At 34.7% G+C, this 13,527-nt stretch overlaps 1 protein-coding gene across 1 annotated transcript in view; it reads right to left on the reverse strand.

The window, feature by feature from the left end:
- LOC306866274 (cadherin EGF LAG seven-pass G-type receptor 1-like) overlaps positions 1-13,527 on the reverse strand; it is a gene marked incomplete at its 5' end in the record, with an annotated part of 52,067 nt that overhangs the window by 9,073 nt on the left and 29,467 nt on the right. Inside the window, 18 exons of the mRNA XM_079411366.1 lie at positions 2-202; positions 293-419; positions 563-730; positions 1,686-1,896; positions 1,998-2,135; positions 2,217-2,400; positions 2,855-3,064; positions 3,204-3,298; positions 3,912-4,013; positions 4,396-4,579; positions 5,529-5,649; positions 6,857-6,998; positions 7,812-7,986; positions 8,072-8,185; positions 8,476-8,661; positions 8,784-8,950; positions 10,611-10,736; positions 11,023-11,186. Coding sequence (XP_079267492.1) covers positions 2-202; positions 293-419; positions 563-730; positions 1,686-1,896; positions 1,998-2,135; positions 2,217-2,400; positions 2,855-3,064; positions 3,204-3,298; positions 3,912-4,013; positions 4,396-4,579; positions 5,529-5,649; positions 6,857-6,998; positions 7,812-7,986; positions 8,072-8,185; positions 8,476-8,661; positions 8,784-8,950; positions 10,611-10,736; positions 11,023-11,186 — 2,815 coding nt within the window. The remainder of the gene's footprint in view (position 1; positions 203-292; positions 420-562; positions 731-1,685; positions 1,897-1,997; positions 2,136-2,216; positions 2,401-2,854; positions 3,065-3,203; positions 3,299-3,911; positions 4,014-4,395; positions 4,580-5,528; positions 5,650-6,856; positions 6,999-7,811; positions 7,987-8,071; positions 8,186-8,475; positions 8,662-8,783; positions 8,951-10,610; positions 10,737-11,022; positions 11,187-13,527) is intronic.

The following is a 13,527-nucleotide window of genomic DNA, read 5'->3' on the forward strand; positions in this document are numbered from 1 at the left end:
CCGGACTGTCAGTCTGATTGATGCCAGTGAGGAAGATGAGCTCAGAGAGGAAGATGGCAGCCACCAGGTTCTTGTGAATGCTGTGTAGGTTGGAGCGCAGCTTGCGAAGAATGGCCAGCAGGAGGAAGGTGATGAGGAGGGCCACCAGAGAGGCGGACACTGTCGTATAGGTCACCACTTTCAGAGGAAGAACATCACCATGCTATGGACAAGATGACAGTTCAAAAACTAGTAAGCTGGCTGTATACTAGCAAAAAACCCATATTAACCAAAATAGCTGGCTGTGTCTTACCTCTCGTTTGGAGATGTCCATGAGGACAGCAAAGCTGGTCATGTGGTTGCACTGGCAGCTGATATGAGTCGAGTTTCTGAAGACTAGCTCACAGCCTTTAGAAGACCAGGCGCCTCCACCAGAAACCCTATCAAATAAGAGCAGGAACGACAAAAATAAAATATATTTATAAAATTATGAATTATCCTTTAAAACAGCACAAGCCGAGATTGGTTTAGTCTTGCCAAATCAGAAAAATAAATATAATCTGTCCATTCATTAAGGACTCACGGGATGGAGTGGTTCCAGTAGACACACACAGGTTTGGACCTCTCGTGGGTCTCCAGGAGCCTGAAGTTCAGGGTGATGGGTCTTTGGAGTGGGGTGGGGAGAGGCTCTCCGTCCCTGTGGACCACCACGCTCACTACAGGAGTGTTGATGACAGGACGAGTGGGCAGTCTGGGAATGTGTAGAGCACCAGAATGAAAAACAGACAGTGTCATATCGGTACCATATTGGTTATCTGCCAGTATTAGAGATCTTTTTATTTATTTATCTGTATTGGCTGATATTTACAGAAGAATGGGGAATAACATGCTATGGTAATCTATATTAAGATAAAATGTTGACATTATAACATAAAAAGTCATAATATAACATAAAATACTGTAATAGTTTTGACTTTAGTATGACATTTTGGCTTTTTATGCCATAATTGTGCCTTAGACTTTTTTATCTCATAATTTCAATTTATTTCATGATTATGACATAATTTTGATGTTTTATTTCATAATTATGACTTTTGTCAATTTCAACTTTTTATCTCCTAATCATGACTTAGTTTGTCAGTTTTGACTTTGTCACTTAATTATGACTATGTCATACTTATGACTTCTTATCTCATATTTTTGACTTCTTATTTCATTATCTAATTATGTCATAATTATGATTTACCAAAGCATGTTTCTTTCTTATGTGGCGAAAACAGGCTTCCATAGATATAAGATACTAAATTGTTCATGCTCATTTGCTTTATTTTTTCATTTAGATTACCTTTGCTGTCATCTAACACTCACTTAAACTTAATCTTTAAAGCATTTTTAGCAAATCTCAAAATAAATATTTATAATGTCACTGTGTCACTTTTAGCATTTAAATAGATTAAAACTAAAATGCTGAATACTAAAATCAATCAATGTAGACAAAATTGTATAGAATTTTAATATCGGCTATTTACCAGAATTAAAGTAATTACTGTTTCAACTTGTTATATCGACCAGAATTTTAAAATTGGTGCATCCCTAATTATTTAAATATGACTCATATTAAGTGATATTGTTTTTTAGCATTGCATCTCTTGAATAAGGAAATCTGTTGTTTGTACTGTATGTAAAATCCCAGGCTGAAGTGCTACCTAAGACTGCGGCGGTCTGGATCATAACTCTCTGGAAGTAGTCCACCTAGAGACCTGTAGATCATCACCATCACAACAGCAGATGGATCGGGCTGTTCTGCATGGCGTCTTTTCCTAATGGATGGTGTTCCATCAACAGTATCTGATCCGTCCACATTGATGAAAGACTTAGTTGGTTCAATCTGGACTGGCTGCTCTGTGGTAAAAGCATCTATAGTGTATAAGACATAATAAAGGTTAGAATTCAATTTTATCATTGCACATTTCTATGAATATTACTGGTAATATAAAGAAAAGTTTCAAAGTGACAACCATTGCTCTTTTTCGGCATGGCCAGCAGGCTTGGGAACAGGACAGATGACTCTAGCTCTTTTGAGTACACCTCATTAACTTCCTGAAATCGAGGAATCTTGTCTTGGTTTGCGGTGTCCAGAAAATCTAATGCAACAACTGGAAAATGATATTTATTTTATATCAAACACTCAAAATTGAGCAGAGCAGATGCTACAGGATGGAGAACCCAATACTAACTCATGTTGTCTGTGACGATTGTGAAGGGTCTCAGGTAGGTCTTCCTCATGTTCTGTACCAGAGTGTTGGCGTACTCCTCAAAGTGGTGCAGCAGATGTGCCGTCCCTCCATCAGAGCGCTGTATCTTCTCCCAGTGCTCCTTGTTGACAGGGTCAAGGATGGCACTTCCAGCTTTAATGATGTTCTACCACAACAAAGAAGAGTAATGTTTATTAATACTGGACTATAATCATCCACTGTGGTTTCAAAATAAAATTAATGCAAATTAATTAATTTATAAAATAAAATACATTAAAGTATTTTTTAAAACATTTGTATCAAGAAAATGAATCAAATAAACTTAATAGACATATGAATACGTCTGAGAGTAAAACAAGATTTTTAAATTGCATACATATACTTGGTATATTTAATCTGATGGTTTACATGCTTTTAAACTGGTTAAAGCTGGTCATTTATGTTCATTAGTTGGTTCAGCCTGGTTTAAATGGTTGAACACATAGAGTTGCATGGAGCATCTTGGTTAAGAGAGCTAATGCTGGCAGGTCATCTTGGACCCATCAGATTAAACTTGAATGTGAAGTTACTAAAATCCTGTTTGATTCTGGAAGCGTGTGTGAAGGCTTTGAGGTCTATACCTTGTTGAAATCGGCATCATGAGTGGCGGTGAGCTCAAAGCCCTGCTGCAGACTCTCATGCTCTAACACACTGCCCAGCAGATGGTAGGCAGTCCTCACGTCATTCCCAAAGAGGCGGTCTGTGTGGTCAGTAGCAGAGTGCAGCAGGCCCGCAAGGCTTTTTGATCTTTCTCCATCCATTCGAGAAGCATTAGCACAAAGATCCTCACTCTAAGTCACACATAAAGGAGGAAACATTGGTCACTTCTCGGATTATGTAAAATGGGAGTAGCATATTTAATAGTCAATTGCACTATTTATTCCATGACTATAATTCCAACTTGAATCAACCAGCAAAGGAGTCACAAACCTCTTTCTTTAACTTTGAAAAGCTGAGGGATGTGCAGTTGAAGAGCTCAGGTGGAAACCAACCTTTATCATCGCTGCAATGACGGATAGCTGTGCCTGTCAAACAACAAATTAGGATATATACTGATAAACCATTCAACAATAATGTCATAAAAAAAGATGAAAATTCCTACATACACTACCAGTCAAAAATCTGAACACATCTACTTTGTTATTGTTGGTACAGTTCATTTTTTAATTACAGTAAAATAAAAAATATATAAAAATAACGTTGTTTTAAGATAAAATGTATTTAGTTTATTTTATGTAGTTTATTTGTGTATGTGTGTGTGTGTGTATAACAATTATATATTAAAAATTTAAATGATATAAATATAATTGTCCACAAAGATTAAAAAAATATCTTTAATTAGGGCCGATTATATATACTAAATTATATAAATATAACTGTATATTTAGAATTATAAACAGATTAAAACAGATTATTGAATAATTTTTTTTTGCAAGAAACTTCAAAATTTAACGTTTAATTCAACTTGTTACTTGTCAGTTTTTTATAATTATTTGTGAAATTTACTAGATATTTCTATTCGAAAATCCATTTTTAAATAAATAAATATAGCGGTTTACAAAATTGTAACTTTTCAAATTCAATCAAGTGTGTCCAACTTTTGTTTGTGTAAATTCTTGATTTGATTAAAGAGAGTACCACTGGATCCTTTGGGGCAGTTTGTGGCTGCAGGGCCACCAAACATGGTGCGGGGCCACCAGATACCATCTTCAAAGGCTTTGGGACAACCGTCATAAACAACTAGATAACAAAAAAATGGAGTGAGATAAGGGAGAAGAAAAATCTTGCAAAACAGATGCCATTAAGTGCCTCTAACAAGGCTTGTTTCTATGTCTTAATGATAAGACCTTTCTAGGAGCCACAAATGTCCATTATTTCTAAACCTCACAGTCAGTACAGACAATCAAAGCTGACATGAAGCAGTCTGCTTATGACTGGAGTGTATTACACTTACATTTCATCATACTGCACTTGCAAATGTAAGCTAAAATCAAAAACAGCTTTCATATTTTTGGCCTTATTTATTCAATTGTCCAAGATATTGTCAAGCATTCTGTGAGCAGTTTTGAAATGAGGTTAACAACAGTTAACTGATATATTGGCCAGTTGACAGCACACATACCCACACATCCCCCGACTGTCACCTCAGCGAAGGGGTTGTCACAACGGTTGCACTGACGACCCACCACACCCATCTTACAGGGGCACTGGCCCGTTATAGGGTCACATGTCCGGGAATGCGCTCCAAGGTGAAAACAATCACACGGGTAGCAAGTGTTTGCACCAAGAGGCCGAAAGTAATTGTCCTGAAAAAGGGAGGATGAGAAAATAATGGAATTTTGTGAGCATAAACCTGAAAATAATATGGAAGCCTGTTTTTTTTTCTATTGCAATTGCAAGTTTTTAATATCACAACTCCTACTTTTTTATAGATTTGTGAGACAAAAACATATTTTTATATTTTATCATTCTTATTTTACATCTTGCAATTCTGATTTTTTTTGCTCAGAATTGTGAGTTTACATCCTGCAATTCAGTTTTTTTCCAACACAGAATAAAAAAGGTAATTTCGACCTTTTTTCATCTCACAATTCTGACTTTTCTTCTCAGAATTTATAATTAATATCTCGCAATTCTGAGAACTTTAGACTAAATTGCGAGATATAAACTCAGAACAGAGAGAAAAAAAATGAATTGTGAGATTATATATATATACACACACACACGCACACACACACACATATATATATATTATATTATTCTGTGGTGGAAACAGTTTTTTTTATTAATACTTTATTCAGCAAGCATGCACTAAATTTGATGCAATTATTCTATTTGAAAGCGACAATATACAAAAATATAAAAAATACAATACAAAAAATATTTAAGTTACAAAACATTTGTATTTCAAATAAATGCTTTTGAACTTTCTATTCGTCAAAGAATCCTGAAACAAATTGTATTATGGTTTTCACAAAAATGTTAAGCAGAACAACTGTTTTCAACACTGTTAATAATAAGTAATAATTATTGAGCATCAAATCAGCATATTAGAATGATTTCTGAAGGATCATGTGAGTAATGATGCTGAAAATTAAAACATGAAAACAATATTACTGACCGCAAGCTTTAAAACAGAAGTGTGCTTAGAATAAAAGCTACTTGGTCCAATTCATGTGAAGTGCGACTGTTGGACAACACCTAGAAGTCTGGTTTCTTTCGAGAATCTGGAGCATGTGATCACTTGCAGCCTACCTTGCAGCTACACTCTCCTGTGGTTTTATTACAGTCCCGTTTGAAGCCTTTGCTGACATCGCAGTTACAGGGCCCACAGGTCGGGTATCCCCACCAGCCACGAGCACAAGGTTGATCCCCTCTGTGTGCGCACAAACGTCAAAGTAAGAGTGAAAAAGTGCAATAGTTACAATAGTGCCTCGCAAAAGACAGTTTAAATTTCAAACTTCACAGAATGAGACTCAAAACAGCTTCTATTGGGGGCTGAGACTGATTGGAAGTTTGAAAAGGGGGGTATTTGCTTTGAAATTGGACATGAAATTCTGCTGTAAAATCAAAGCAGCCGATTCTGACTGCGAGGCAAACACAAAATTGCTTGTGTGAAAGCAATACATCATTCTGAGCTTTGTGATCATTTAAAAGAGAATCTTTTTATGATAAAAGAAAGGAACAGAAACCAAATCATTTCAAAAATAGACTGTTATTTTAGTCTCTTTTTTCCACTCATGGAAATTCTTTTATCTGTGTTTTCCTAATATTTGGAAGAAGTGTTTATTTATTTTTTGTTATTGCCAATATTATTTTATTTTATTTACATAAAATGACGATGTCGATTTTTTACATTTAAAAGAAAATGTACTTTGGAAATTTTGCTTGTTTTTTTTTTTTACTTTAGTTTATCTTTAATGGACGAAATACTGGATAATTCCAGCAGTCTGAGAATAATTTTACTTGTTGTGTTATAAACAAAAGCCTTACAGTGTGGGCGTCAAAGACATGTGTAATTACCAGAATTAAAGGATTATCATAACAATATCATCACAAACACTGCCAGCGTCTGCTATCACAGTTTCCGCCACTTACAAAACCTTGGCAGTTCATGAAACAGACCATCAGACAATAAAGCTTTTGTCAGTCAGCGTGTTTCAGCAAGTACTAAGATTAAACTAAAAGTCCAGGGATGTTCTTAATCCTAACCAAATCTAATCATGAAAGGGATAGTTCAACCAAAAATTAATGTTGTGCAATTATTTCAAAACCTCTGAGACTGTGCTTTTTGTATATGCAGTGAAAGTCAATGGGGTCCAATGTTGTTTTAAACCCCATTGACTGTAACTTAATGCACAAAAACAGTTTAAACATTCTTAAAAATATATTTTATGTTCCAAAGAAGTAAAACTTTTTTTCACTCAAGGGAATGCAAAATGGTACATTTTGCTTAAAAAACTACCAGCACGTCTTTGTTGAATGAGCTGCAAGATTTGAGGCAGCATTTATTGAATTTATATCCCTAAACCTTAGTATGAGCCATATGAATGAATGAATCAAAGATACGGAGAGATACTCACTTGTGCTCACAGTATTGGCCATAGTAATTGTGTCCACACTCACAGCTGTAGCCACGTTTGGTGCTGGGTTTACGAACACAGGAGGAAGTGTGTTCACAAGGGTTCAAGAGACACGCATCCACACAGTCCCTGCCGAAATAACCTGGGAAACAGGAAAAGAGAGAAAAAGTGTGTGTGACACTAATTTCTAAAATCATATACAGAGGGCTCTAAATGTCTAATTTATAATGTTATAAATAAAAAAAAAATCTTATTATTTTTATGTATTCATTTATTTATTTTTTATTTTATTGAGTGAAAAGTTCAAATTAAAATGGAAACAGTGAAAGAAAAGAAAATCTTTTATTTTCTTATTTTATCTGGAACATGCACTTGAAATTAATGTATAATAATATACGCAAAAATATTTTTTCAAAGAAGTTTGAATGAAATTAATACATTTATTCAGCAAGGATGCATTAAATTGACCAGAAGTGACAGTAAAGGCATTAATAATGTTACAAAACACTCTGTTTCTGTTCTGATGTGTTATTCATCAAAGAATCCGGAAAAAAAGTTTCACAGTTCTTACAAAATAAGAAAAATTATTTTTTCAACACATGGTAATAATAATGTTTCTTGAGCAGCAAATTAGCATATTAGAATGATTTCTGAAGGATCATGTGACACTGAAGACTGGATAAAGGGAAAAGTGAGATGATTCAAAGAGTCATAAAACAAAACACTCCAATCTTAAATAATTTACAGAGGTCTCTAAAAATCTTGTTTTATTATGATTTTATGTTGTTTTTTATTGCAAAATTAAAATGTGAGTAAAAATGTGAAATTCTAAGTGTACTTTTGCTTTAAACTACATATAATTTCAATTTAAAAGTGCTTTGTTTTTAAGCTTTTGCACCCCACTATGTAAATACTATAACATTTTTTAGTTGTTTTGTAGTACTACTAATGTTACCTGGCTCGCAGACACACGTGTGGGATGCCCAGTTGTCTGTGCAGCGGCTGTGAGATGGACACAGTTTGGACTGACACGCATCGGGTACGTTACATCCGTCTTTCGCATGGATTCGCATCGCATGCCGTATATTGATGTTGGCAGTGTTGGTGGAGGTCTCGCCCATTCGCACACCCTGTGAGATGACCACATGACGTACCCATGTGAATAAAACAATACACACCTCCAAACAATGTAAATGTGTGTTTATGCGAGTATACCTGCATGCAGCCAGTAAATCCAGCCTGCACAGTGCCGTCTTTCTTAAGCAGTCCACCGATAAACAAGTTCCTCAGTTTAAGCCCAGGCAGCTCATTACCGATCTCCACTGTCCTCTAGACAACAAAACAATATCATATATAGAAGTGTGAAATATCACAGAATTGTGTGTATTTAGAGTATATAAAAGCTTCAGTAGCTATAGTAAGTCTTGGTAAGTTGTAAGTACATTTTTATCTTCCTTTTTCATTTAAATTTTTGTTAAAGTTTTAGTTATTTTGTTGTGTGCTTTTGTCATTATTGTTTTTTTTTTATATGTCCATATCATATCATAGTTTTGTTATTTTTTCAGTTTTAGTTCATTTAGAAATTATATATACTGTAAATAAATACTGAAATCATATACCTGAAACATGCCATAGTCCAAAGACACGAAAGCCATATATTTGATGTCTTTGCCATCTTTTCCACTCTTGAGCTCGACGAGCACATGGTGCCATTCACCGTTATCCACGCATACATGAGGAAAATCTAAGAGTGCCACTCGTCGGACTCCCAGAAACACCTGGAACCGAAGGTGTCTGTTGTTCACCTGGAAATGCAAAATAAGAGGCTGAGAAAACTAATACAAGTCTCATTTATCTGCTTTATTATAGCAGGCCTATCATAGAAAACAGGATTAAATGCAGTGGATTACTGAAACACAATACTCACCATAAGACTAATCTTGGAAAAATCTCCAGCACTGCCCTGCAGTAGAACGCCTGTGCTTTTTCGGGTGCGAAACATAAGACCCATGTACCAGGGAATAGCGATGGTGATGTCGGTCTCGCTCCATGACACCAATGCGTGGCCATCGAAATGCAGGGGAGCAAGCATAACTGCAGAACGAAGACCATCAGACAGGTTAGATGACATCCAGACTTTAGTCTGTTGAATTAAATAAATGCCACTTGATGCTTTGGCATTCCCTCCTGTCCTGAGGCACAAATAATCACTATCATTCACACACAGAGGAATGTTTCCCAGTCAACCAGGAGATTTCTTAATTAGGAATGTGAAACGTTCTTCCACACCACTGTCTTCAGGGCAAATATTTTACTTTCTTTATGTGAGGGCTGAACTTATGGAAATAACAGTAGTATATCTTAGACCCAGCCCTGGGAGTGTGACAGAAATAGTGGTGATTTTCATTGTCTGGACCTAAGGGTGGGCAATATGATGAAAATCAACTTACAAGCAATAGGACAAAAAAAAAAAAACTACAGTAGAACAAATAAATAAGAACTGCTACATACATTGCATAAAGTAATCAAATAATTAAAAACACTGCATATTCTTCACTGTGTAAATTAAATATATATTTCTTATAATTAAAGTTATAAAAGTGAGAGATTTTCTCTCGTTTGTTGTTTGATTAACAAAGGAGGAATATTAGACTGCTGTCACTTTAAGAACTGCCTGCATCCAATATACTGTTACACATGTGTTTTCTTTCTCAGCTGTTTGCCTTCATTTAAGACCTATGTTAATGTGTTTAAGAGGATACTTGCAAAGACAGGCATTTTGACACATACACATATATGTATTTAAACGTTCAAGGCCTATAAGGCGGCAAAAATAACTCTGATCAATACTCCGCACTCTTTGAACACCGTCTTCACATGCGTGAGCCCCTCTGACAGCACTCAGAAATGGCTTAAAATCATTTGTTTTAAACCACAATGCTTAAAAATGCATGCAAACGGTAGGTTTTCATAATCACGTAGCACAGCAACATCACGTGAATGTGTAATAGAGACGCAATAGAGATGATAGTCCAAAATCTTTACCGGTTGACAAATTTCTACCGGTTAATCATGTCATATATCTCCCACCCCTAGTAGGGCCTTCTCTTCAGTTTTCCTCAATTGAGATTTTAGTAAGACTGTCCTTTTTTGGAGTCCTTGATCTCAGTATGCTTTAGATGCATGTTAAAGAGTAGCCTAAATGCTCTTCAAAACCTCTGCTTTTGTATTTCACTGAATAAAGAAAGTAATTTAGATCTACTTCCGTTGGCAGTATTATGACTTTTATGTTCTTTTGAAGTCTCATAACATGATTCCTCCACTTTTTTGGTAAGCAAAAATAATTCAAAAATGCGGGTTCAACCGGGTTTCCCTTCAGGAAATTATGTCAAACTAAGCTCACTGAAAATGTTAAACCAGTTGCAATCCCATTCGCGCTCTTAATTCTTAACTTACTGTTAAAAGATACTCCTTGTGGTTATAATGCACTTACTCAAACAGATTTAGAGTTGAAAAAGATTGAGACATAGAACCTGTCATTTCCTGTAGATGGAAAGAATGATAGAACGATAGACAGACAGACAGACAGACAGATAGATAATGTTAACTGCTAGGTATGAGTCATTGGATTTGTGTGCACATTGGTATTTCATGGAGGCCAAGGGCAAATCCGGGCAAAAGTAATCCATTAAGTAAAATCAAGTCAAAAGAGGAATGATTTAGAGAATAGAGTAGAAAGAGAGGATTATCTTACCATGTTCACAGTTCTTTCCTCCATAGCCTAATGGGCAGTTACAGGTGTGGGTGTTCCATCCATTCACACATATGCCTCCATTCTGACAAACAACCTGGCTACAAAAGTCATGTTTTGCTGCACAACCTGAATAGAATGGGAAAGCACACTTTAAATATTAGGGTTGGAGTATGACACCTTAATGGAGAGTCACAAAAGAAAGTAAAATAGAAAGTAGCGCTGTGAAAAATTCTCATTTAAAAAGGCCAAATGCACATTTTTTCTGTTGTTTATGTACAATTTTTGGGGAGGTTGAGAAGGAAGTTGTGAGTTTTAAAAGTTAGAGTTTGTTTTTAAGGTACTTCAATATGAAGTCTTAAAAAAAAAAATCGAAAGATTTGTTATGATATGAATGAACCCTACAGTTTCTAACCTGCTAAGGTGCCATTGTTGGCAATAAAACTGGCCATGTCTATGGGCTTGCTGTCAATTGTCAGGTTCCTAATGCAGCCAACAAAATCTCGGTTCTGCACAGGGAAATCCTCAGGGAGGTTTGGGACGCCACCTAGGAGCAGAGGTCCTGTTAGATCCATTGACCTGCAAACATACACACAGAAAGATCCATGAAGCCACAAACTGTCCCAAAAATTCTCCATTTTTAATGGCTTAACACATTCATAAGGTTCATGTGCATGCAAAACTGAAATATTCAGACCTTGAGGCCCATTGGGCAGAAAATAGACGACAATGTGTTTCGTTGCTCTTTTATTGTATGTCTGTTTGTCCTTTTAAAAGAGAACACAAAATCCCCATTCTCTCACTCCTCACTCATCTCCTTTTGTGTTTTAACAATGACAAAGAACATACTGATTTGGGAAAAAAAACAAGGGCAAGATGGTGACAAAACGGCATTTTTTTGGTGAACAAAAAAAATCTCTCTCTTTCTCTCTCTCTATATGTGTGTGTGTGTGTGTGCGCGCATAGTATACCATATGTATGTAGTCAGTGTTGGGTAAGTAACTCCAAAAACGTAATTAATTACTAGTTACTAATTACATCTTCAACAGTGTAATTAGATTACTGTACAAATTACTCTCTCCAAAATGAATTTAATTACTTATTACTAATTATTTTCTAAATCCTATATCAACCTTGACAAATTAATTATACAAGGATAGAAATGAAATGGTTCTTTTAATTCTTTCAAATAAATAATACATAACTACATAAATTATTCTGGTCATACTTTAGATTAGGGTCCAATTCTCACTATTAACTAACTACACTTTTGCCTCAATATACTCCTAATTACTGCTTATTAATACTTAGTAAAGTAGTTGTTGACCATTAAGTTTAAGAATTGGGTAGGATTGAGGATTTAGAATAAGGTCTTCAGAATAAGACATTAATATGTGCTTTTTAAGTAATAATAAACAGCCAATGTCCCATTAATATTCATGCTAATAACCAACTAGTTAATAGTGAGAATTGGACACTAAAGTGTTACCAATATTCTTATTACCTCACCAAAGTATTTAAAGTGAGAAGGGTACATAAAAAGCATGCATTAAGGTTGGACTTTAAATTTTGATGTTAAATCCACTATTGTATTGTATTGTGTATAAATGTTCTACAGTCTATACACAGTATTAAGTTCAATTACATAAGAAGTAACTGTAATTAAATTACAGAAAAATAAGAGTAATCCCTTACTTAATTTTTTTAAGGGAAAAGTAATTAAATTACAGTAACTAATTACTTAGTAATTAGTTACACCCAACACTGAGTGCAGTACAGTATTATTAGTAAATATTATTAGCACCAATAATACTATAATATAGAATTGTATTCAACAAGAAAAAACTATCATAAATAATGTTAACATTTTCCACACTATTCAAGTAAAACTGTTTCATGTTGACTTTAGGAAAACATTTCTTTTTTTGGCTTTTGGCATTCACTTCTTTTGTTGGCTTGTTTGGGTACCACGAGTCAAAATGGTTTTAGAAATAAATAAACAAATAAATACATACATGCATACATATACATATATATATATACATATATATATATATATATATATATATATATATAAGGGCTGTCAATCGATTAAAATATTTAATCGCGATTAATCGCATGATTGTCATGAGTTAACTCGCGATTAATCACAACTTAATCACACATTTTATTTGTTCTAAATGTACCTTAAATTAGTTTTTAATACTCTAATCAACATGGGCATGGACAAATATGGATGCTTTATGCAAATGTACGTTTATTATTATTGAAACCATAGTCGACATAGAGCATGAAGACTAGACATGTTTCAAAGGTCATAGATGTTTTTCAAAGAACTTGCTCATGTCTATTAGACACATGAAAAAATAAATACCAGGTTCCCATTACTTCTTTCTTTGCACGGAGCAATTTACTTACACAAACCTGTTTACATTTTTGCAGGACAGGGCAGCTCACTTCTCCTGAACATGCAAAATGTACATTTATTATTTATTATTAGATTTGTTTGCCTCTCTCTCTGTGCCTACATACTGTATTTTGATGCAGCTAAATTCTCAATAAAACTGTTTTCATTTATATATTTGACTGTTTTTGTTGTCAGACAATGGAATGAATATGAAATATGAATATTTAAACACGACCCATTAAGACTACATAACCAGCTCCCTTCCAAGATGTTAATTTGCACAAAAATCCTGATAATCGAGCCGTCGTCTGATGAAATCAAATAAACATTATATAATGACAATAACTGTGCTGTGATTTCGGCTATACTTGCATGTAAAATTAGAGAAGCAACATAATATCTGTTTAACTGAAAGCTAAATTTTTAATATATATAAATATATTTACATTTAGTCATTTAGCAGACGCTTTTATCCAAAGCGACTTACAAATGAGGACAATGGAAGCAATCAAA

This window comes from Barbus barbus, assembly GCF_936440315.1.
Source record: "Barbus barbus genome assembly, chromosome: 48".
NCBI lineage: Eukaryota > Metazoa > Chordata > Actinopteri > Cypriniformes > Cyprinidae > Barbus > Barbus barbus.